The 27,420-nt window shown below is 34.9% G+C and overlaps 1 protein-coding gene across 1 annotated transcript; it reads left to right on the top strand.

Moving 5' to 3' along the window:
* Window positions 1–39: 39 nt before the first annotated feature.
* LOC129282180 (uncharacterized) lies at window positions 40–27,420 on the top strand. Its single transcript, XM_064113479.1, has 7 exons — window positions 40–64; window positions 15,883–16,122; window positions 17,201–17,392; window positions 18,093–18,224; window positions 18,941–20,272; window positions 21,689–22,432; window positions 22,737–27,420. The coding sequence occupies exons 1-7, from the start codon at window positions 40–42 to the stop codon at window positions 22,874–22,876; spliced, it is 2,805 nt and encodes a 934-aa protein (XP_063969549.1). The 3' UTR covers window positions 22,877–27,420.

Raw genomic sequence — 27,420 nt, 5'->3', positions numbered from 1 at the left:
TGACCATGATCTTGGCTTTACCAAGACATTCACCGAAGTATGGAGAAGAGAAAGAAGATTGATAGTGAGAAAGACAGGAAAAAGGGGGGGAAGAAAGATGTGTATTCTGTAACATTAAACCATTCAAAGAAGTGGTAGATTTATATTATTGAAGAGAAAGACTTCCACACCATGTACACATCATCCAGAGCAAGGGAGAATGAATGAGAGAGAGAGAGGGTAGAATAAAAGCGGTTTGTAACGCCAAAACTAGCGAAGCGGCCAGAGTGGTGCCTTAAGAGTGACCCAACTTCCCTGTTTACTAGCAGTCTTTTGTTGTCCTCCTCTCCTGCTATTGTTATAAGAGACTAGTGCATTCCAAGCATATATGTAGTCAGTGGAGTTGTTTGTCAGCATTGCCTGGCCGTGGTACCACTATTGTGTCCCCTGCCTCAACCGTCTTGGCTATTTTAAGAGCCTTCCCGTGATTACAGGTGTATTATGGTGGTGGTGGTGGTCGGTGGAGCGGGCGAGTGAAGATGCACTGATTTGGGTCTGCCAGTCAGTCATGTGGGCAAAAGAAGACGGCCACTTGATGATCATGTGCTGTGGGATAAAGACTATTCTTGAATGTTTTTAAGCTGTAAAATTTAATTTCTTTCTTCATTTCTAAGAAAAACATGGTTAACCTTACAAAAGTTTTATTCAAACAATCCTCAACTTTGATGTGTTTCGTATTTACATATTAAATTGTTCATCTGGATAAGAATAACCCAGGAAGAAGAAAAAATAATTGTACAGACACTTTCAAGATCTGTGTCTGAAAAGTCAATAAGATTAATGCAACACATGTTAATAGATATGGAATAAAATTGGGATGGTGTTTCCGGTCAATTTATTTTTCACTTTTTTCAAGCACTAAATAATGATTTTGGGTTGTGATTTATTTTTTTCAGACTTCATTTTACAACATATCACAGACACAGGTGATAAATGCGACCTTGCTGCTTAGATTTTTTAAAGTCAAATCATAAAAAATATCAACCAATAACTCTAAGCTTCAACCGTTTAAGAATAAAATTCAAATCAATATTTGAGATCACAAAAAATGTAAAAATATTTTCAAAGATTTCATGGTATCGCATTTGTGGAGTGTGTAGTGAGACAGGTAAAGGTGACCAGAGGATCAAAGATCAGTATTTAATCCCTCTTTTTTTTTCTTTACTGATGTGACTAAGCATGTTTTGGGAAGATTACTTTGCAACCAAGGAGTATTAACTCCAATCTAAACAAGTGCACAGAAAGAGAAATTAGTATATCCTCAGATATACGGTATACTACTAATATTTTCCTGGTATATCAATGCATGGAGCTTTAAAAAGAGATGATAAATGTAATACAATGTTTTGTATTACATTTGAATTTTGGGTCTTCTTTTCTCATGAACACAAGCTAATTTTTACTCCTTTTCCTTCATGTTATTTGGTTTTGATTGCCATCGAGATTAAAAACATGCATTTGTATTGCAGTAGGGAAGGAATAATGTATGAAATTGCTGTATGTACAGCATTTTTTATATCAAAGAAACTGAATTGAGTCAGCAGTTTTTCACTTTTATTTTCAGAAACCTTATCTTGTCAGGTATAGGGGTGTATTCATCAGAGCCATTATTTGAGAGAGTTCGGCTAACCCGGTTTCAATGGGTTCCCAAAATGGCGTAATTTCTTTTGAATTGCATGGGCTTGCCTAACATAGCATTATGTGCCATGTTGGTAACCCATTTGAACCAGGTTGGCCCAACTCGATCAATGGCTCTGGTATTCATCTTTTTTTTAATTTGAGTGAAAGTTTTTACTGTAAAACATAACATATTTTCTCCATTATATTCTCTGTAGAAGTGTATTAATAAGTAAAACAAATAACTCATAAGTCTCTTCTTCTTTGAAAACCTTATTAATGTATTAGACTATTTATGGTACATTTATCAATTTTCAATTTTTATGAAATGTGCAAAAGCTTTGTATGTGAAAGCAAACACATTTTCCCAATCATATCCTTCTTGTATATGAGTAAACAATTTGGCCTATTTCATACAAACTTTTTTTCCTGAAACCCAGTGGCGTAACAGGCGGGGGGCAGGGGGGGCAAGTTGCCCCCCCCCGGCGGATTTCACCGGGAAAATAAAAGAAAAATGGGAAAAAGAAAAAAAGGAGGGAGAAAGAAAGGGAAAGGGGAAGGAAAGGGGAAAAGGAAAGGAGGAAAGGGAAAGAGAAAAGTGAAAAGATAACAAAGAAAAACTTTTTTTAATGGGAAAGGAAGGAAAGCGGGAAAATGTACGAAAGAAGAACATTTGAGAAAGAACAAATCATTGAGAAATAGGCCTATGTAATGCAATAGCATGGTGGAAAATAAATTTAAAGATGGCAAAATGGCAAACAATAGCGGGAAACGAAGGTAGAATGTAATTATTCAAAAGCTAAATTGGAAAACAAAGAAAAGGGACAAGAAAAAAAAACAATAACACGACCGGGCTGCCGATGATTGAAATTAAAGAGCGGGAAGAAAGATGGACTGCATACAACATTGTGCTATAAGCTTGCTAAATTTTATGCAAATAAGCTATCGGGGCTTTGCCCCAGACCCCACGCAGTAGGGGGCTCTTCATCTATAACCTTCAAATGGCTCTATAACGCCCCCGTTCAATCACGTTCAATCACTGGCATACAGGAGGAGGGGGGTCGTTGTTCCACACCCAAGAGGAAATAAAAAAAATTATAGGAGACAACGTATAATGAAATGAATGGAAACAATGAAATGTGTTATTTGCTGAATATAATGGAAAAATCTATCACATAATTAGAATTTGATTTCAGTAGGCAATTTTTTCCAGCTCGCTTTGCACGCTAGCGACTTTTTACAAAATTTTCCCACATTGCTATGTTTTGCCCCCTCAAAATATTTGGTTCATTATGCAACTGGGTTTAATAAATGTGTTGTGTAAAAGCTATATTCTGTATATGCCCGCGATTTGATTAAAATTACGGAAATCTTCGAGGTTTAAATGGCTTTGATATCAAGAAGTTCCGGGGGCTCCGCCCCGGACCCCAAACGCGTATGGAAGGGTTGGGCCATGGCCCCAAAAAGTTCTACAGACAAGAACAACAAAAAAAGGAGGAAAGAAAAGCAAAGGAAAATTGAAGGATATGATTTTAATTACTGAAAATAATGTCAAACAATAGCTCAAAGTTAGATTCTCATGAAAAGTTGATTTTTTTTCTCGCTCGATCGGGACTTATATATAAAGCAGCTTTTTAGCACATATGCTATACTGCGCCCCTCATTGTTTTTTTGTTTTGTTTTGTTTTTTACTCTTCACGCTACTGCCGCAAAGAATCCTGTTCACAGTGGCGTACAGACCACCGTGACAAAAAGGAATCTAAAGAGAGAAGAATGAAATATATTATTCTCTGGATATCATGTCAAAATCTATCACAAAATTTGATTTTTGTATTAAAAATGTGAAAAATTTTGCTCGCTCGCTTCGCTCGCTCGCAACAAAAGATATATTCTGGCCTTCTCAAAATAGTCGCCTCATTACACCATTACGCCTGTTCATACCATGATATGACCAGGAAATTTTTGGCTCTTGCCCCCCCTGGCCACCGACCCCTGTTACGCCGCTGCTGAAACCTTATTATTTTGATATATAATATGTCTAGACATTAAATTATTTTTCATATGTGCGTGAATATTTGAATGCTAAAATAAACATATTTTCCCCATCATATCCTCCTTATAAGTGGGCAAATATTGATGTTATTTGACAAAGAATGTGGTGAATAATTTGACACATTTTGATCAACAAAGAAATAACTGAGATGCAGTGAAGTAAAGCCTTATTCTTAATTGTAAGTTTAATTGACAAGATATTTTCAAAATGTGTAATATAGTGGGTGATAAACAAACAGTGCATATCTCCTTGTTTCTTGTATAGTATTTTAAAACTTGTATAGAATTATCTTGTACAATCACTTCTTAAACTAGTACAATGAGATCATTTTAGATTTTGATAAACCCAGAGCACAAAATTGATGCGTTTTAAGTCCCTGAATACAAGTAAGTAGATGTAAATTTTGTATAAAAAATAAAATAAAATACCCAAATTACAACAACGTAAAGTTTGCATAGATTTTAATAAAGGCAAACAAATGTGTGGATTAGGATGTATCAAGCCATCTTTGTGATAGAAAATAATAATTTTCTACTCTTGTCATATTATATTTGGCTCCCTTTTTAATGTTTGGAATACCTACTTTCCCTATTTAATTTAATTGATGGAATTTACATGAAAAAGTGGGCTTATGATGCTGCTTTCTCAAATGGATATTACTCTTTTGCTATAAAATAAATTGCAAAACTCAATATTTTCCATTTTAATTGAATTTTAACTATTTTGCTTGTGTAATTTTAGTTTATAATCTTAAAATGATAAGCAATCTTTTGGAGATCAGGGGAACTGTCTTTCACCCAAAATACACACAATTAAATCTAAGAAAACTAGAAAAATTGTTACTTTTTTAAAAGGTTTGGCAACAAAGAGGCCATGAGATTACAGTTCAACTACAACACAAGGACTATTGACTCTAAATCTTGTGAAACATACCATTTCTAGGTCTGATATACGTGTTTAATCTTGTAGGCAGTTCAGATTAGTTATTTGGGAAACAGTTATGGTTCAGTTCACACAACAAACTATCATGCCAGTTGTGGTAACGATCTCAAAATGACTTTTTACAGAATCCAATATAATGACCACCCAAGTGTCTGTTTATATGAATAAAAAATATATGCCAAAGGATTCTGGAAGAAATTGTGTAATTACTGAGAAATAAGCAAAATAAGCGCGGATTCGGGCACTTCCGTCGGGTCTTTATTCCAGCAATAATACACTGTCCCACGTGTGCCTATCTGTGTTGGCGATCTTCTGTGTGATCCTTTCTCAGCTTAGATTTTATGATTTCACAAAGTTCAGTTTATGTAACTGTACAATATCTAGATCCACGATGATATAGTAATACTTAACCTTGGTTTTACAGACTTTCTCAAGAAATCAATGTTTTACTGCAAATCAATGTTTTACTGCAAATAAAATAAAATAAGGTGATTAGGTTTAGATGTAGGATTGTGGTTGGATTTTATGTTTCACTTAACTCTTTGTTCACCTACAATTTCCATGAAAGTAACTTCTACTATTAAAAACAATTACTAGATAAAAATAACGCTTCCTCGGCTTCTCATTCAAGACTTTTTTATTGTTGTTCCTTTAATTTCAATGAATATATAATGACATTTAATTTTCAAATGACACATAACAATAAACACATATATCAATGCCTGGGGATTACCAAAAAAATGTGCAAAACTATTAAATAACAAGTCATTCAGCCATGTGAACATAGCTTCTAACATGAAGGGATGTTATGTGTGAAGCTCTCAGAAATCTTTGCTCATACATGTACATACTTCATTGAGCTTATACTACTGCACTCATAAACTTGAAACATTTTCTTTTTTTTATTGTGAGTACTGGCTATTATAGTGCAGCCCCACTGGGATATGCAGTATATGGTCAGTGTATCAAAAAGTTATGTAGGATGTTCAAGAATTGTTACTTTGAAAGCTTTTGAAATGCAAAATCTTCATTGTAACTAAATGTATAGTTTAGTTTAAGTTGCTTCTGACTGGGTATTATAAATTAAAACCTGGGTGGAGAGTGGCAGAATATAAAGTTCTGCCAAATGATTCTGGGTGCTGCAAAATTGACACTGAACTCAAACCATGAGATCCACTGTCCAGCGACATGTTAACTAGACTCCACGACAGCTGTCGCTAACTTTTCTCGACCACCGACCTTTACAAATCTGGTTGGATACATACACGGGTCTAGTTCCACCTGAGCAATTTATTCTAGGAATCTACCCATGGTGAAAATATATTTATAGCGCTCTCTTGTACATGCATATTTATAAACAGGTCTGTAGATCTGTTTGCATCAAGTCGGTGTCTTTAAATTACCCCCAATAAAACGGTTATACCGGGCTGGTATCACTAACAACAACACAAAAACATCGCCCCCTAATGGTCTTCAAGTATTTATGTCGGCTACCTGTGAACCTTGTATTTGCTTTGTGACACTCGAGGATAAGTACCACCAAATTGGCAATAGTATCGGAAAGTTTGAATTAAGTTCAAAAAGATTTGTAGTAGTCCCTTCTGAGAAAAGTTTTGTGATTCCTTTTAGAAGAATTTTCCATAGTGAAGAGGAGCTTATAAAATGTGGTTAATGGTTATGCTACAAAATAGTTCATTTCCATTCCCTTTTAATTTTTCATATTTTCCTCCATCATGTTCCTTAAGCTCATGTATGCTATATATATTTTTAATATTTCACTTATTTCATTAGGTCTTTGTCACACTCTTTTAGCAACAGAGATGAACTTTGAAATTACAGATTTTAGAGTTGAAAACAAGGATCCTCTGCATATATTTGGCAAATATACCAAACTATACTTAGTACTGTGTAAACACAGAATGAATTCTCATAATATTGACTATTCCGAACAACAAGCTCTGTTCATACAGGATTATACAAATATTAAGTGATTAAATGATGAGTGTTGCTCTAACATTATATGACCAAAGAGTAAGGTTGATTTATTTGATTTTAGGTAAAGAAATGGTGGAGAATGAGATACATGATTGACTCATAAAGATGTAAATATTTTTAAGTGTCAGTGTGTATCACTATCATATGATGAATATATATGTCCTATTGTTAGTATATAACCCAAAATAAAGAAGTTGTTTAAAAACGTTTGCCTGTTATGATGTTTATAACACTTATAACGTTACTGCTTTAAGGTTGTTATTTAAGAATTTTGCTTTGTAATATGCAGTCATATGAAGCTCTATTGGAAAAGGGCAAATAGCTAGAGAATGTGACAATGGTTCAAAATAGGCTATATTTTAAATATAGAACATTCCACATTTGGTTCATTCATTTATTTTTCACCATAATATCCATTGAAGTAAATAATATAATGTTTTGGTCATATGAAAATTTACATAACACACACAAAAAATTATATTGAAATCATTTAGTGTTTGTTCAGAAAATTGCCTCCTGCCAATTTTCACTTATCTTTATTCTTGAAAAAAACAAATCGATTTTAAAAGATCTTGCTTTAACTTGCAGCAGAAGCTTGCAACTTGATGTTAATGAATAGTTTTATGACACAGGACTGTAGTAGGTGGAAAGTGATTTAAATCAAAACATGTTCATATCATACTAAGATTGTTATTTTAACTGTTGGGGTTTCTATTCTTCAGATGAATATCTTCTATGTTTTTATTATTTGTTTTTTGCATTGTCATTCTTTTTAGAAATGACAGTTACTTTTCTTCTTTTTTTGTTTTTCATTTTGATCTTTCTCCTCCCCCCTGGCTCTCTCTCTCTTTCCCAAATTTAAATGTGAGAACTTTAAAGAAAATGGAAAACCCAAAGGCTGTGAAATGTATGCCTGTTTGAATTTTTAAAGATGAAACATTTTCAAATGTATGTTGTTAATTACCTGTAAATTTACTTATCTCACATCAGTAGCATTTTCTCTGTCTAGGTCCTATTTTAATAGTGACCCCCATCTCTTTCTCTCTCCAGTCCAGTTTGACACATGTATAGTTTACATCATTATTGTATACCAAGTACCAAGAAACGCTCATAAATACAAAACTGAACGCACCAATCGTTCACAAAGCGCGTGCAGCAGTGCCAGGTCCTAGCAAGCTGCCTAGACCCCGTTATCGTCTTCCCCTCCCGATGTGTCAATACACTTTCTGACTGAACATGATCAACGAAGCAGACTTTGTACATGTTTTTTTCCTTGCTCTTCTCCACTCTACAAACACCATAAACAATCTTGAGAATAATCCTTTTATTTGCTTGTTTTTCTAGTCCCAGTCAAAAACAAGTTATTGTGCCCTCTAAATAGCTCGCTCTCTCGCGCTGGGTGAAAAACAAGGCTCCAGCGGTCGTTCGTTTGGTCTGCTGTTTTTTTCTTTCTTTCTCTTTTGCGGATAGAAGTATATCATTTATCACCAGGATCTGTTTGCACTAGGCAGACTAGTACCAGTTTTAATTGATATGGGTCCATTCCTAAACCAGACTCCTTGTTTTCCTGACATTGTTTGTGTCCTAAATAAAAGAAAATAAAATCCAATGACCTTTCCTCTACTAGGAGATTACTTCAACTAAATTAGTTTCAAAATCATGATATTTTTTGTTAACCCTTGCATTCTCTTGTGCTACTTAGTTACACTGCTGTACACATGGAAAATAGTCTCAATGACCATGAGGATACCATTAGCTGGCCAGTCTAAGAACTCTTCATGCTTTCTTTATATAATTATATTTTCTGTATTTTATTTTGTAATTTTTTAATGGTTCATTTTTGTTCGATGATCTACCAGATATATATTAATGTTTAATTGCCTACAGAAATATCTGATTTGTTATGGTTGGTTGAGGACAGTAGTAATTTTTTGTGTTTTATTTTTATTTTTTTTCCATAATGAATCATTTTTAGATGTCCCTTTCAGGAAAATCAAAAACAGAGCAGAGGTTGTGCCATCAAAGTGAATGTGATGTCAGTGTTGAAATTGTTCAAATCAACTGTCATTTTGTTCAAATACAGTATTCGTGAACGCAACCCTGAGATGCATGGTTATGAAGTGCTTTTATCGATCACGAGCCATCAGTATCAATTATGTTTTTGAAGCTGTATCAAAGGAAACAAGATACATCACATCAGGGATTAATAGGAGAATAGAGGGGTGAACAGAAGAGGTGGTCCCCCTCATACAACGCACCATACCCAGGCGGGGTCACGTTCACGTTTGATCAAACCCCAAATGGTTGTTTTTCATCTGGGCTATTGAAACCCGCTGATCCGTTGCGGACTTAGTGAGGAAGAGAGAAAAGGAGGGTTAGCTAGTGGTAGGCTGGTCGTGATAAACAAGGCTTTGATGTTTACTGTAATCCACCATTAGAAAAGCACTTTTTTTTCATTCTTTCTATAGGGTCCTTTGGTTAGAAAGGACAATTTAGGGGAAAATGACTGAATTGATTTGGAGGAAATTGTGACCACCTACAAAATAAGGGTATATCAATAAGATGGCTGGTTAAATACACTCCCAACAAGATAATTGTTGTTTGAATCTTCCAATGGAAATTAATGGTGGTAATACAGAAATCGGGCATTTAAAATCCACCCATATTTTATTGTTTGAAATAGAAATCTGAGAATAGAAATATTCTGAAAATTAAGTTTGCCCAATTGATCATGGGCCTGGCAGCCACTGCAGCGCCAGATCGACGAGGCTCTATCCCTTGAATCGTTGAACGCCAAACAGGGTAGCAGCAACTCCCGTCTTTTGGTCTGACGCGGCCGGGGTTTGAACTACCGACCTAGTTGTGAGACGGACGCTCTACCAACTGAGCCAACACACAAATTGACAAATTTATCAACATCCTGAAATCTTTGGAAAGAAATACATGTAGTTTGTTGTATTTACAGAAAGAAGGTTTAATTTTTATTATAGGCTGATATATCATACAAATTAGTTCAAAATGACAATATTCACTCATTCCACTTTTGAACTATATATTGAATGATGAATTTACTTATTAAAGTAGTTTTGCCACTTAGAGAACCACATGGAAGTGGGTCTTACATGTAGATGTATATTTTCTTGTTTCATTCAACTTTTGTCATTACACATCAATTGGAAAAAAAAGATATCACCGATTAAATAACATATCATTAAAACTGGAATACTCCATGTAAATTTGTGAGTTAGATGTGTTTTTCTCAAATGAATTGATAAATCCTGAGCAAATTACCTACATGTAGGATAAAAATATTTCTCTCCAGGCTAGTAGTATTATGTGCATGCTGTGTTTCTGTAGATTTATGTGATTTTCTTTTTCATTTTAGGAAATAAACATTTGTAGAATGAGGCCCTTAAAGGAGAATGAAACTCTTGGAGCAAGTTAGCTTTTGTGAAAGCAGAAAAATCAAAGAATAAGATCAACAAAAGTTTGAGTAAAATAGGACTAGCAATAGAAGAGTTATGAGCATTTGAATGTCGAGATCACTAATGCTATGGAGATCCTCCTATTGGCAATAGGCGGTGCTGCACCATCCCGAGTTTGCTCAATCTCGAGATTTTAACCCGATTGGCCCTCTTCGCGATTAATCTCGAGATTCAAGAAACCCCGTCTCCACCATCGCAAGAAGAGCGATTCCTGCTTGAGCGAGGCATCGATGCATTATGGTCTGACGCCGTGAATAAATAATCCCGAGTGCGTCTGCACCTACGAATTAGCGCGATAATTCGTAAAATAGCGTGCTATTTTGCAAATAATCCCAAGTTGACTTGGGATTGCAATCTCGAGATTAATCCTACGAACTAGCGCGATAATTGCGTCTCCATTGCAAATAATCTCGAGATTGTTCAGATCGGGATAATTTGCCGGATCAGAAATAGCGCACTAATTTGAAAACTGAGGATGGTGCAGACGGCCTATTGCGACCAAGATCTATGATGTCACAGATGAACAACTCTTCCCTTTTGGACACTGAAGATATACCCCAAAACATCTCTTTTTGCTCATTCTAATCATATGACAAAGGATTCATCAATGATATAATGTTGTGAAACCTCTGTACTTGTCCTCTCATAAAGAGAACACCTCACCTTGTGATAGACTCTATAAAAGTGAGAATATAAGTGAAATAAGTACTAAAGTAATGAGGGAGTTTGTACGTGTGTGACATCACAGATCTTGGCCGCATTGCTAATGGGAGGATCTACATGGCATTAGTGATCTCAATATTCAAATGCTCATAACTTTCTTATTATTCATTCAATCTTCCTCAAACTTTCAACAATATGTTTCTTTGATTTTTCTCTTTGATGTGGATTCAGCTGGTTTCAAGTGTTTCATTCTCCTTTAATACAGTAATATTCGTAGGAAGAAAAAAACTATTTTGCATTTGTTAAATTGAATTTAGTTTTATGGTATGTTCATCCTAAAATTATGCTGGTATCAACTGTGTTGAAAGAGTTTCTCAAATCAATTAAGAAAGTACAATTTTATTTTCAAAGTGTTGTCCATATTATATTAATGCACAGTCAGATTTTCATACAATTTATGTACCTAAAGCAATTTAAAAGCTAACAAATGTGCTGGGTGTCACTCATTAACATTCAGATTTTGTCATAAGAATTATGTGATTGTGGAACTGGTAATGTGGAGTTTGAATGTTAGTTTGAAAGTATTTATAGAAATGGCAATTGAAACACACAAACATTTGGAGTGTAAGCCTCAAAGTTCACATTCAGATTTTTTTTAGTACAGTTGACTAAAAGCCTGAAAAAAGCTTTGGTAATAGGTCAATAATTCACTCAATAATATGAATTATACTCCTGTATTATCTTATCTTACACAAGTCTAGTGTTAAGTGTTCTTTTCAATCATCAAACCTGTGTGAAAATTTGAATTTTATATTTTTAGATGTTAAGTACCAGGCTCTCTTGGTAATAATTTTACTCTTCTATATAAAAGGGACTCATGAGTACTTATCAACTTGTTCAGGTTCATAAAATGGGAAATAGGGAAGCTACAAAGATATCATCCTGAAATTTTCAGCCCAATCTGTGCTTGAGAAGTGTTTTTTTTTAATATCAAAAAGACAAAATACATATATGCTGATATTTTCATGTACAATCACAAAATACATCCAGTGAAGCACATTTTTATTTCATATCATCCACATAATTTCTATTGGAGGGCATACAATGCATTTTGTATAGCAAATAATTAGACTAGTCAAATGGAAACTTTACAGAGGATTATAATTTTCTTCATTATTCATTTCAAATGTTCTGGAAATGAATTTGCATAAGGATCGAGACACTTGAACCAAGCAAACATAATTTTATTTTGAAGTGTTATCCATACCTACAGACCCCTCTATTAACTTGATCACTCCAATATGATCAAAGTACAACACGTTTACTGAAACCCTGTTTACATTCACTGCCAAAAGGGTAAGAAATCTGGATTAGATCCGGATCAGGAGATCCACAAATCAAATAGATCACAACATTTTCATATACAAATTTCAAATCAGCAAGACTGCATTGATTTTGTTGCATGTGTTTTTAATACCTAGATCTTTAGCTGCTCCTGTCTTTCAAAATTTCTATGCTGTATATTCTTGTGAAAAATCCTAGATATTTATATATGAATAACTGATTGCTTAGCCTGTGAAGATCTGATCATTCCTTCCAATCAAAAGGACAACAATTAGCAGCTGAATTAGTGCATTTGATTTTGAATCTGGGGTAAAGTTACCAACAACCTTAATAGTACAGATTTTATCCTTCAAGGATGGGATTAGATTTATAGAAAGCGAACTTCTGTGTATGATATTATGCTTTAGGAGCATTTTTATTTTGTGCTTATCTAAAAATGTTTATTAATGACCTTTGTAGAATGATAGATAATACATGTATGTCCGCATGATGATGATCTCCTTTGAATTATGCACATGTACACTGTAAATTACAGTGCACCAAATTTAATTTTTTTTGTTAATAGAATGGAACAAGGATGGAATTAATCATCAACCCCCCCCCCCCTTCCTCTGTCTCTATCTCTCTACACCCCATTGTTTGTATTTTTCTCTGTATTCATATCTTTTCAATGTATGGTGTTTCATTTCTGTAAAATTGAAGGGGGAAAAGCAGTATGCAAAGCTGCATCAATCCAGGATTGTGTGTATTGCATGTACCTAGTAAACAATGAATTCGCACAACTGGAAAGATAAACTGTCTTCTTCTTTTTTTCCAAACCAGTCTGCAAAGGTATTTGCTTTTTCATTCATAGAGTATATATTCTGAAGCATAATAGTTTACTGTGCCGAGCTGTGGAGTCCCAGTCTCCGCCTTACATCTTTCTCTTTCTCTTTCTTCTTAAGAGATATCAGGTTTTGTAAACAATGTAACTTAAGAAACGAAATAGGAAGGCGGCTTGTTTGCTTGGTGGAGTTATCGGGTGTTTGGTTTACAAGTTTGATCCTGGGATATTTATCTAAGCTGCACCAGAAACCAAAATCAATCTGACAAGATGGTCAATGATTTAGCACTTGATCTCTTTTTATTGTTAGAAGAGAAAAAGGACGATACAGTTTCCTGTGCAAGAAATAAATTCTCATACCCTGTACATGTATGTATAAATTTGGAATTTGAAGATTAAGAATTAAAATCAGATTCCAATTGTATGAATTTTTTTTTCTAATTTCAATGCATTTTAAAAGAACATGTAGTAAGTTGATAAAAATTATGTTATACAGATTTTTAAAATATGGAACAAGGTTCATGTTGTATTTATTAAAAAAAATTGTAGGCATTTTATAATTTTAGTTTGATTTTATTCTTATCAAGCATTGCACGCTGATATTGCAATTTTGCACATTCATACAATTAAATTCAACAATCATAATAATCAGATTTCTCCCTTACCTTCAAATTTAGAGAAGCTAATAAAAGGGAATAGTTCTTGGATAACATCTATACAATAATTATAAGTATCAGTTGTGCAATTTGGAAATCTTGAATTTAAAAAAATAACATGGAAACAATTGTCATTATTAACCCCCAAGAAATTAATTCAGCGTGCAAAGATTTAATGCTATCATGATGGGTTTTATTTTTTGCCTGCAGCCCTGGAACAATGTCATTAAAAATATTATCAACACTTCTGTTTATAGTTTCTAGTTATTTAGCTTCAGAATACTTGTTTATCCAGTAATGGATAGTGTTTTTATATTTCCTCCTAATAGCGTTAAAGAATTTTAAAAATATCAGTGCATGACTAAATAAAAAAGGCTTTGTAAATTGTTGGTAGGGGGAACTGTGGATTATTTACAATATTTAAAACAATAGATTGGTATTTGATTTGATCCGACTTTTATCATGAAATGCCAGATTTTGATTGGAAGCAGAATAACACATTTTTTCCCATTCATCCAAAATATGATGTCATTTTTGCCCTCATATTTACCTTCCAGGTAATCCGGATATCATTGTTTAAAAGATACCTTAATAAACTTGTGAATTGGCCTCCTTTTCTTGCTTGACTGCATCCGTTTAAAGCTTTTGAGCCAGAACTATTACAATTTGAATAAAAGCGTGGAAAGAAAAAAATTGTTTACTCTTAACAAACATAAAAATAGCTGAAATGTGTGAAGTGCTTCAATGTCAAAACTTTCCCATCATTGGCTGTAACATGATCCTGGTCTGACATTGTTTGTTTGTTTAGCAAAGATGCATGTATAAAATAGACAATTGAACTAATTTGATGATACCCTCCAAGGGTAGGGCATTCTGCTAAATTCAGGGCAAGAAGGCGGCTGCAGAGGCATTGAATCAAATGTAACGTTTGTGCTTTAAACTATGGATAGCATTTTTAGAATTCTTTGTAAACAATCACCAAGAATGTGTTTACATCTTGGTGACAATAATTAGAGTCTTTTAAACGGTGATTAAGAAGATTTTATTTTCCTGAAGGCAGTGCATGTTCTGAAGAGGAAGTAAGCGAGCAATGCGCTTTCAGATTCGCCAAATTCTTTGTTCAAGCTTAAAAATCTCAGAGTTGAATATACACTGCAAATATCCCTATGATATGGTAGAAATCTTTGCAAAAGTTATTAATTTTGGAAAGTTAACTATCTTGAGATTATTTTCCTACAAACTCGGGGCAGGTGCAGGGAAATAATTCTTTGCTTTCACACTGGAAATTGATAATTGCCATTTTTGTAAATTAGGTGGTGCATGTAGTTTTATGACATGATGGTTTATTGTGATGTGAAATTCAATGATGAATGGTTATCATTTCCAGATTTCATGTTGACATGCAGTTGGAGAGATAATTATTGATTCTTTTGTGTAGAGCCTGTGAAGTAAATGTATCTCATTCTCTCAATACAGATAAACAAGTGCTTTCATATTATCAAATAACATACCAATAGCATTAGCTAATACATGCATTACATAAATAAACAAATCACCTTGTCAATGGAAGGAATTTCTCATTTTCAGAGTCCTATTTCTACTCCATCTTTAAATAATTTATGTCATTAGCATATGTCCTGTAGGGTGCTACATAACTTTTTAGAAGCACTTGCCTGGTCGGGCAAGCAATTTTTTAAATATTTAGAGTGTACCTGCCCAAAATTCTATTTCACTTGCCCGAAAATATCCTTTTAAAAAAATGTTTACCTCTTCAAAAGAAAGTTTTGCGGTTTTATAAACTACTTAACTTTTTCTCTCTTTTGACATGAACTGATCTACCTTGTTATTGCATTTCTTTTTCCAAAGTGATTTTATCTTGCCTGCCATGACCAAAATTAGGGTCAATATCATATCATATCCACCCTAATTTTGGTCATTCTACTGTGAGAATTTTGCTTGCCCAATTTGGGCAAGAAGTTTTGGTCTTTACTTCAAAACACTTGCCAAACTCTAACTCTTACTTGCCCTGGGCAATCGGGCAAGTGCTTATGTAGCATATTGATATTTTATATATTAGTGAAAACTGGATGTGATTCTGCTTTTGGCAGGTATTCCCAGTATTTTCATAAACCATCCAAGCAATCAATCAACAATAATAAAAAAATCTTGATATCTCATATTACCTGTATTTGTGTTAATAGCTGAACCTATTCTTGAATAAGAATTATTCATTGAAATCTATTTCCTGTGTATTTTAATCAACAGCTGAAGTCATTCTGAAGTTCTACAAGGATCAGAATGCATTATTAAACAACAAGGAGCTGGGTCGTGAGCAGGTTTGCGTCTCAGCTACCAACTATTGTGGTCTGGAGTATTGTTACAGATACCCAAAGAACATTCATGTTTTAACTATTGTCCTGTCTCAAGCCGTCATCTTGCTGTCGTTTGAAACCCACGAGAGGTTGTTGGATTGGTACCACAAGATTAAAAATACATTACCTTCTGGTAAGTACTAACATATTGTACATTGTCAATGTTGTCATCATCATCGTCTTCATTATCATCATCTTCAACATCATCAATTTCACCATCATTGTCATTTATTATCATCTTTATCATTGTTTCTTAAATATCACCACCTCCATCATAATCATTTCCTCTCCCTCTTCATCTTCTTCTTCCTTCTCATCATCAATCCCTCAAACACCACAATCATCACCACCTTTGTTAACTTTACTTAGTCAGTGTTTTCATTCTTGTGAGGATTTTTTTTTTTATCTTCGTTCGATTTAAATATTTCATTTATTCTTTATCTTATAAATATAGCAACATTCCTTTGGAGTCTTCTCATGATAGAACTTTCACAGTTCTATTGTCTTTCTTCCTCATTAGCCAATTAATCTTTAACCCCTATTCCATTCTGCTTTTAGATGATTCATGGCTGTGCAGAACTTGCTTGAGATAGCTGTATTCCTCCATGCGTGTCTCTCCATTGCACTTATTTTCATCACATTTCTCATCACTTTCCCTCATTTCTACCCTTGGTACACCTCTTCGAAGCATAATCTCTGACCCATCTGTAATACTCCTTTATCCCCAGCCATCCCCTTCTCTCTCTCACTCTCATTCTCTCTGTCTTGATCTCTTTTTGTTTTCTCTCTCTCCCCCTTTTGCTCTCCACCCCTTTCTCTTGTAATATGGTGCCTGCCACCGCCACCATCATCATCATCATCAACATCATTTATAATCAACATTAACATCAACATCATTATCATCATCATCATCTCCATCATCATTCTCATCATGATCATCATGAACATCATCATCATCATCATCACCACCACAATCACCACCACCATCATCATATTAATCATTTACAGGGAACTTTACTACATCTTATCAGAAAATACAATTTTATGAGATCAGATATCAACAATTATTTATCAACCGTTACCCTTGAGCTATCCTCAAATTACATTTATTTACCATAATGTATTTCCTGCTCAATATTTGCTATCATGACAGTCTTTAAGATAATCTGTTCAATTATCAATCTATCTTTCATCCAATGTTTTCTCTTTAGCTGTTGAATTTAGAATCAGGGTATCCATTCCCACCAAGGGCAAGTTGCCCTCTGGCCGAGCAACTTTCTACTTCTACAATAACCACTTTGCCATCACACCAGAAACCCCTACCAGACTCATCTGTGCCTGGAATCTCAGACATGTCATTCGCTATGGTAGCTTTGAAGGGGGATTTGCTTTCTCAGTTAAAGGTGAGTGATTTCTTACATTTTGTTGTTACATTAGGTTTTTTTCATAGAACAGAATGATCTACAAGTTCATTTTTATTTCACTAAAGATTTATGTGATTTTTGTGGAATACTGCAGTCTTGATACTAGCATAGATCCCAGCAATTCTATTGATTTTGAGGTCAGAAGGTTAAAGGTGAAGTCGCCACCTCCCACTTTTCTTGCTTGACCAATAACTCCAATTTCCGCGTTACAGGCAGGCGTATTATATGCTCACCTTAGCGACACTCTTGTTCAGTTTTAAGATAGCATATTGATTATCCTCTTGTATAAAGTATAAATTCCATTGGTACATGGTCTTTTTACCAACTGATTTGTAATTAAAATGGAGGGGAGAATATAGTAGCTATTAGTCAAATATGTCAAAAATTGTGCATCACTTTGTAAATACATATATACTCTTCTAGCGTAATGTTAATCATTCACATGGATACTCATGAATTCATTTTTATATCTGTTATAAAGTGTGTAATTGATTTTTATTAAATTGCATTTGAAAGACAGGAATTCATGACATAGTTTTAAACTTATACAAGGCTAACATCTAGTTTGCTAATTGTAACTATCTGATTATTATCTGTAGATCATAAAACAATGCATACATGTATTGTTAAAAGAGACTATGCATTCAACTACTAATTTTCTTTGTTTTTTCTTTGTTAGTCCTGCATTCTGCAAAGAGCAGCAACTATCTTCTTCTCCTTGACAACCCTGAGAGCATCAAGAATCATTTTGATGCTGCCACGCTTAAACACTTGCCAAGCCGATGGTCAACTCATTCTGAGACTAATCCAGGTACAGCAAAATTCCCTCTTTAAAATTCAAACTCAACACCATCATCTTTTCTGTTTTTAATGCATTAGAAAACTCATTACTAATTTACTTTCCACATTTCTTCTTCATGGTATGTATTCCAGTAAGCAAACTTAGCTTGAAATGAGACACTGGTGTGCTGTTTTTTGAAAAGTTTGATAGATGCTTCTTTCTTGAAATATTGATGTATTATCTTGATTTTTTCCTATCAGTAAACCATCTGGTTATTTGTCCTCTAGATCAGGGCACCACTTCATATTTTTAGAAAGATATACATCTATATATAAAAAAAGATATGTCTTTCAACAGATTTATAACCATTGAAGAACTTTATGCTCTCAGTATTCTTTCAGAATGTTTTGAAAGCTTGTGATTCCTGTTCAAATGAAAGGGGTTAGATTGTTGTTTATAAACAATTTTCCAATTTGTAGTTTATCAGCTATTTTAGAGGTGCACTTGTATAGCCTCAAGGCATTTTAACTAATTTTGCTGTAGGAATCTCATGGCACTATTAACCTATTTTCGCAATACAAGAAATGCCTGTGAGTGCACCCCTGAAAAGAGGTGCAAGCTTGTCATTTCCTTTCATCCTATTTTTCATCTATTCATGTGTTGTATTTCATTGTGACATTTTATGAAAATTATATTAAAATGGTATGAACAATTTTTTCTGTTTCTCTCCTTTTCTCGATCTTCAGCAATTCGTGATGAAGAGCAAGGCACATTGGCAGCTGAAAGGCAAAGGTTACTCAATGAAAACACCAAAGACCTTGGACAGGATCAAAGTGGAGGTCATGAAAGAACACTTGAAAGAATTTTGGAAAGAACGGTGGAAAGTAATGAAAATGAAGAACCACAAGAAGGAGATGCACTTATGGCCGGTGCAGACCTGAATAGGAATACGCAATTACATTCAGATTCGGGGGTATTCAGTGCCCATGTAGCCTTAGGTAACGATGTGATTGAATTGACAGATTTGGGAATAAGAGAGAGCCAGTCATGGACCAGTGTGGCTAGAACAGAAGGAAGCTCTCGTAGTAGAACAGAGGACAACTCTAGAAGTAATCTGATGACAGAGGAATCTGGTTTTGAGCAGGAAATGTTGCTTTGTCCGCAGAAGAACACTCCCATCAGGGAACAGGAATATGAGGTTATGGCTTCCTTTGATCATTATCGATCATCGATTCATGAAGATGTGGACAGTGGGAGTCCCTGTCTACATCCAAGACACCTTGAAAGCAGCCAAGAGACTCGTGCCACATGTCATAGTAGTAGTCACCGTGGTGCAGGAGGAGGAGGAGGGGGTATGACTGCTGGAAGCCAAAGTCGAATCCAGCATTTGATAAACATGGACAGATTTAAGCTGAACCTTGCAGCAGCCCCTGATGTAAGAGAGTATGTCAACTTGCCAAGTCCCAACACAACAAAGCTCTCTAACACACTTCCCTCTAACAGACCAAAAAGGAGCAAGCCAGTGCTCCCGACCTTGCCAAATTCCGATATCCTGGATAGCTTTAATTTCTCGCCGCCTTCTTCTCCTCCACCAGCTCCTCCAATCCAAAAACGAAATAACTCCAGTTTCTCCTCGCTAAAGGAGACTAGTATCCATGTAGGATTGTATCCAAGTTTAGACTCTGCCAGGGAATCCTTTAAATCGCCTGAAGAAGATGAGGACATTCCGGTTCCTATTCCCTTTGACCATGCCACTCTTGTGAAACCTCTAGGTCCAATAGCGAGATTAAAAAGGAACTCCCAGGATAGCGAGACTTCATCTTATATTGCCAGCGGATCAGAATATGACAGTTCTCATTATTCTAGTGCAGCAAGCTCAAGACACAATAGCTTTGATCGCGATCCCTTCCTGTCGAAGCCGCCTCCCGTACCACCCAAGTCTGCGAACTTGCGTCTGCCTTCCATTGAGGTTCTTCTGTCTTCTGGAAACTTTAACAATGAGAACCTAAGTATTCCTGGACTATCAAGTTTGCCATCATCTCAACAGGATATTGTGCCTCCTATTCCACCCAAACCAGGTATGCAAGTGTGGGTGTGTGTTTGTGTATGTACAGGTCAAGCAAAGATGGTCATAATAAGTAGGAAATAAGTTCAAGGAGAATATAAGATGCATGTACAAGAATTCATGTCATATTCTCCTAAACCTTCTCTTTGTCCTTGATTTCCTTTTCTTCATCCTCATTCTCCTTTGTTTCATGCTTTTATTTCTCTTCATTTTTTTCTTATTTCTCTTTTTTTAATTTCTCTTTTTTCCTCCTCTTTAACTTCTCTTACTTCTCCACAGTCTCATTTTCTTTCCTTCTACCCCTCCTCCAACTCCTTCTCTTCCTCCCCTACAATTCCTACACCTCTTCTCTCCTCTCTTCTTTGCTCACCTTATCTACTGTCCATCATTGTCTCTTCCTAATCATTATGTCTTTATTATTCTTCTTTCCCTTCCTCTTCTCTCAGTCTCCATATGAACACAGGATATGTTTCTGCACATCAATCCATTTTCCTCTTGCCATGCTTTTATTGTGCTATTTTATCCTTATGTGAAATATTATATGGTTGAATAACTTTACAACACAGGAGACAAAGAAGAGTGTGTCCTTTGATCGTTGCGACCCATTAAGAGCTAGATATCTCACTGTCATGAAATGTTGCACCAAACAGATTTCATAGTTATACCTCATTAATTGTCTAAAATGGAGAGGAAATATGCATTCCCGCTAAACAATTTCAACACTCATGCTATATAAACTTAATAGAAGCAGTGGATAATTTGCCCTTTTGTGTACACTTGCACTGTCAGGGTTTCCAGCCCATCAGGGAAAATTATTTCACTTTTTTCCAGTCAGGAAAAAATCGGAATTTTGATTAGCCCAAAAGTCGAAAGCACGGTAGTCAGTCAGACTCTGTTATATTTTGTTGCATACCAAAAACAACATCCATTGAATGACTGGTTATGGTAGTACTAATTATTTTTACATTATTGTTTTTATACTGAAAACACATGTAATTCACTGCAACAACTTAGAAAACATTCGGAACTGGAAATGGGTTTAAATAATTATCAGGGAATTTTGTTCTCTTGAAAAGCTGGGAACCCTGATAGTTCATAAGAAATTCATGAGATTATACAGGATATGATGTGATTCGTGTGTTTTGATATCGTGTGGTGTTGTCCAACAGTAATGCAGTATTTTACAACTTCCAGATAATTCAATATTTTAGAACCCACAGAATGCAGTTGATCCAAACAAATACTAGAGGAATAAAGCTTTTGCCTATCTGGTTGTCTCCTAATATTTGTGCAAAGTTTAATTAATAATCGTCTTTTATTCCAATCCAACAACCTCTGATTTATTTGCAAATGTAGAATCTATTCTAAAAATATATGTGTAATTTGCAACCCATTTGTGACATTCCTCTCTTACTGTTATTTTTGTCAGATCATTTGCGCGGTAAACCACTCCTTAAAGGTCCACAATCACCGACAAGCCCCACTGGCCGACCTCCTTTCCTTCCTCCAAGAAAGAGGTGCAATACTGTTCCTTCTTTTGCAACAGAGGAAGGGGACACGGAATGGGTGGAATTACCAGATGAGCAAGATGATGGATACCTAATCATGAAACCTGTTTATGATAACAAACTCAAATCTATGCACACAAGGAGTAAGAGTGTTCCCGATGAGGAAACGGCTCACTCCCAAACCTTGCCACTCATGCCAAGATCCTGGCAGACACCTTCCTCACCAAGGCTACAGTCTCCCGGAACACCAACCTTCTCCGAACCCTGCAGTCCCGTCATGGAGTTCATCCCCCAGAGTCCTATCCACAATCCTGAAGACATGAGAATCCAGACGTTGAGGAGATCAGCCACTATTGGCGGGTTTGGCCGTCGGGCTTCAAGGTCTCCAAGTTTCGCAGGACGGCGGCCGAGCCTACTGAGGAATTCCAGACAGAGGAGATCTTTGAGATCTGATCCAGGCAACAGCCACAGAACATCAGACATCTCATTGAACAGTGCACCGCCCAGGAGAAGGAGGAAGGATAAGTACGGGTCTCTGGATCATCGGTCTATGAGTCTGGGCAACACCAAGCTTGAAGACTTCAAAGATGAAAGCCAAGAAATTCCATCGTCCCCTACGAACGGTGCGATGAGCTTCCATCCTGATGACTTTCAGGAACTCAAAGGTAATACCACAAACCCTTTCCTTTTTCTACATATTTATGTACCTGGTGTGCATTGACGAGAACTCAGTCCACAAAAATATAATAAGTTTAGTAGACATACAACCAAGTAATGATGTGTCATATCTCCAGTCAGCATGTCGATGACAAACTCTCAAGTACCCTTAATCAAAGTTTGTATACTATAACATTTTGCTAAGCAAGACTTCTAAATGAAGTTTACACTTTGCATCCTGCATCATTGTATATGAAATATCTTAGATTTTGGTGCTCCCAAATGACACAGATCCCATTATTTTTCTTACAGATGAGCTGGACAAGTTTGCTGGTCCTCTGTCTCTGTCGCCTCCTAGTTCTGTGAACAGTCCCCCAGGGACACCTCCTCTAACACCTGCATCCAGTGAGGAAAGTATTCATGAATCAGACCAAATACACAGTCTTCCTTGAGGATATCCTCTGAAAACGTCTTTGAGGGAGTCGTCTGATACGCTCGGAAAATCTCTGAAAGATTATTCGTGTGTCGTTGGGAAACATCTGGATTAATCTGGTGTTATCAGGAAAAATTACCGAAGGATTAATCTGGTATCAGTAGGAAACATTCCTATTTAGGAATGATCTGGTATCTTCTGGAAACATCTCTGAAGAAAGGATCTGGTATCTTCTGAAAACATCTGTGAAGTAATGGTCCAGTATCTTCTGAAAACATCTCTGAAGGAATGATCTGGTATCATAAAAAAATCTTCTAAGGATTGATCTGGTGTCATTAGGAATCACCTTTGAAGGAATGATCTGGTGTCTTCTGGAAACATCTCCAAAGGAATCAGTTGGTACGTCAAAACATTTCATCAGGCCATCTTCTTAAACCATCTATGAAAGATCTACCTAGTATAAAAAACCATCTCTGAAGAATTATTCTGTGTTTTTTATGGTTCAATTTCACCATAAGTAAGACTGTGAGCCCTGCTATGCCATGATTTTGAGAAATTATTCCAAGTTGTGCCTCTAGATCTGTGATCTTTATCTCCGCTGCAGTCTCTGCTCCATCAGTTACAGCATGACATTGGTACAAAGATTGTTATATTTATACTCGAACCATTCACAGGATTTTAATCAACATGTTGTCCACTGACAGCTGTAAAGGAAAGATTTTTTTGTAAGTCATTCATATATAGATATCTTAAATCAACTTTTATTTCTCTCAGTTCACCAAGTTTTATTTCAACAAAGTTCCTTTTCACTCCCAGAATCACCCATGCATATTTCATAAAAATGTGATTGTAAGTTACTACCAGAAGTGCATTTAAAGACCTGTCTTAAAGCATCTTAAGCTGTTGACACTGAGGCATGCAGCTATCTTGAAGTTATACATAGTCATTTGTGCCAAGAGGGTATCAAACAACTTATGATGTTGGTACCGACTTCAGCTGCATATCGCAGATATTTCATCAGTGAGTTTGTGCAGTTTTAACTTTAAGGTTTTCAACATTAAAAGGGATTTTAACTCCCGTTTTCTATCTTCTTTAATGGTTTCTTCCTCTCATTTTTAAAAACTTCCTTTCCTCTTTTCCTTTCCCTCTGCTTTCATCATTCCTTCCTCCATTCTTTTTATTATTTCTGTCGTTCTGCTTTCTTTTTCAGACTCCCGTTGCACCAAAGAAGTCAATATTTCATGAATGGGGGATCCATGACAGATTTGTGTTTTAAATATATCACTTGCTCTTTCTTCCTTTCCCTTTCTGTTTTCCTGTCCTTTGTCCTACCTCTATGAATTACTCATCAAGTTTTTGATGGTCACAAGATGACTTTAGTATTTATGATCACTGTAGAAATATTCTGTTCTGAAAGAGCACATATGCCTTCCTGTCTCACTGCCATTGTTTTGTTGTTGTTAGTACTGGAGACCGTGTCTTCTCACAAAAGTCAGATCTGAAATCCTAAGAACTGTCATACTTGGTATTTCAAATATGTATGTAGACATTGGTCTCCAAATATATTCTTCATTTTTTTAGTGAAGTTAGATATGAATAATTATGAACACTATCTCTGATTCAATATGTTATTTGATGATATTATACAGCCATTATTTATTAGAGGTATCTGAGAACCAGTTTGAGATGATTGTAGGATCTTTATGTTGCAACCATCATACATGTAGGGCAACACCAGTATCAAGACTTTCACAAAGCAAATAAATTTTCTGATTGCTTACATATTTCTATGGATTGAGAATTACAAAATCTAATTTTGAAAAATTTCTGTTTTGGAGCAAATATCTAAGTGTTAATGCTTCTTACGTAAATCTACTAAACAATTTTTGAGGGGCCTCTAAACTTAAGATTTTTAAATCTGAATAGTATGCTATACAAACAAGGAGTAAGGTGATATGTTTTTTACATTCTTTTCAGTACCGCACTGTCCATTGATGTCCAAGCTCTAGAAAAGTAGAGTATTTATGTTTGCTAACTTAGCTGCCCACAACACATGAATTGTCGCCCCCTACCTGCCATGTGAAGAATTGTGTATACATGCTTTCAGTATTCCTGACATTGTGTTCAGTTTTGAAAGATCAGTTTATCTAAAATCATCATATCAGACCCTGTTTATCCATGAGAATTTGTATATAAGTGGCTACCAGCTTGCCAGATCTTTGTATTCAGTCGTTTTTAATTACGTTAATAGCATCCGAGTTCAACATAGGACAGGTGTTTTATGTAAACCTATTTTCATGATTTATTATCTTTTTGATTGGACATATTAAAGCATTCTGTACATTATTTGAAATGTAAAGAGGTAATAAAGTTTCAAAAGGTCAAAGTTCATCTCTTTTGCTCCTCAAATTGGCAAATCTTTTTAATTTTTCATTCAGTTTCATACATTGCAAAACAATATGTACGATTATGGCAAATTTTCAACAAGAAGTTGCCAATTTGCCTGTTTAATGGTTATTTTGTTTTCAATCCCATTGCCAATTTAGAATGTGTACTAATTGGGAATCAAATACTTTTATAGTTTTTAAGACTTGAAAAGTGAAACTTTTAAACGACTATAGCAGTTCTTAAAAAAAAGAAAAACACAGTAAAATTTGAATATTTATGCAGTCAAATTTGTGAACAAGTTGATATATTTTAGGACTTTAGGTGGATTTTTTTAACCATGTAAATTGTGTGATACTACTGAAGCTGATTTCACATATAAGAAGAGAGTGATAACATCACTTGTAAACCATTAAGGTATTATTTCTTCTTCTAAACCTGTATTGAGAACTTTGTCTTGATTAGTTGGTGTACAGAACAAGAAAACTTTTATTTTTTATGGCAAGTTAAATATATCTGAGATATATAAAAATTGAACTACATGTATTTATTTGTCAAATTAACATGATTGCGAACCAAACAGTGCATGCATACAGACAATATTTTTATACATGATTATAGTGTGATTTTGTAAGTTGTCATAATTGCCGAGTGTCATTAGAAAATTCTATTTTTCTATCAAAGAAACCTTAAAATCTGAAGTAAAGTAGATAAATGTGTGATGAAGATTAAATTACAATCATGCAAAATGTAAACAGATTATGATTATATCAAGATTTGAAATTAATATTAAACTGTTTCTCCATTTAAATGCCTCTTTCATAAATAAAACTAGATATGCCAATCTTGAATTTCATTTTAACTCTGTGGAACATTTTGATGACTTTTTATTTGAAAAATAAGGAGGGATGCTGAAAGGCATCATTTTTTTTCAAATACAGTTTGATAAAAGAAACACAATATCTCAATACTTGTTCACACCCTCAATGTCTGTTTTACATAGGTCATTTGTAATATTCCATACAATTTCTGGATGAAAATGTAGTTTTAAATTTATTCATTAATTCATTTTCTCACTCTTGTTCTCTCTATCATTCTTTCTTTCTCTCCTTATCTCCTCCTTCTTTCACTCAATTTTCTTTTTTTTCAATCCCTCACAATCAAACTGCTTCTTGGATTATATTCTTTTGCAATCTCCTCTTTTCCTTCACTCTTCTTCTTTTTTATTACACTTATAGAGGAACTGTCTTTGTTTTAATTTCTACATATTTTTCTGCCAAAGGAGATATTTTCAGATTATATTTCATCTTTTAATCAGAGTATATGAATATTTTTCATCCCAGTGATTGCTTAACACTATTGCAAATATCAAGTGTTTGATTATGACACTATTTATCTGGTTTTATTGTTAGTGCACAAGTTTGAAAATAAGAAGTCAAATTTTGATGTACTTCGAGGTCTTATTGCATATGCAAATTTTTACCAGTAAATGAACATTCATTTAGAAATTTTGCACAGGACTTCAATTTTTTTGTCTACTCTCTCTTCCAGATACATGTAGTAGTTTTATTGGCGTGCTTTTGAAATAAATTGCATTTATGTCTTTCAAACTGTCTTAAAGCAAAATCTAGCAACAGAAGGCAATGTAACATACCAGTTAATACCCCTCTTCGCTGGTGTTGGTATAAAAATGAGAAAATAATAACTTGGTCAGAACTTCTAATCCAAGTAAGCATTGATCTGCAAAATTGCTGCCAAAGAGATCACAATTATTCTTCCTTGTAATTTCTCTTTCAAAAGCAACATTTTTCTTGATTACTGCAATAATCTATTGTATCCTCATTATTTATCACTTGATATTCAAGGAGAATATTCATTTTCATATGTATTCTGCACAAGGTGATGTGTGTTTTTTACCTGTCTGTAAATCTAGCTGCCTCTTTTATATGAAAACTTATGCAATTTTTAATGGAAAATATTGTGATTTCCTGATTTGGTTCAGGCTGTACAAATATTACTTGTGTATAATTTCGATCACACTCAGTGTAGTGGTCATGGTCACATATATGTTTGTGTATATTTTTGCAACACTTTTTTGTATTCTGTACATTTTGTACTTCAAAGAAAGCTGAAAGAGATTTGCAAATAAAACTCTAAAAAGGAAACTTACATCTAATA

The sequence above is a fragment of the Lytechinus pictus genome, chromosome 18, assembly GCF_037042905.1.
Source record: "Lytechinus pictus isolate F3 Inbred chromosome 18, Lp3.0, whole genome shotgun sequence".
Taxonomy (NCBI): Eukaryota; Metazoa; Echinodermata; class Echinoidea; order Temnopleuroida; family Toxopneustidae; genus Lytechinus; species Lytechinus pictus.
This window is presented reverse-complemented; position numbering and strand designations above follow the sequence as displayed.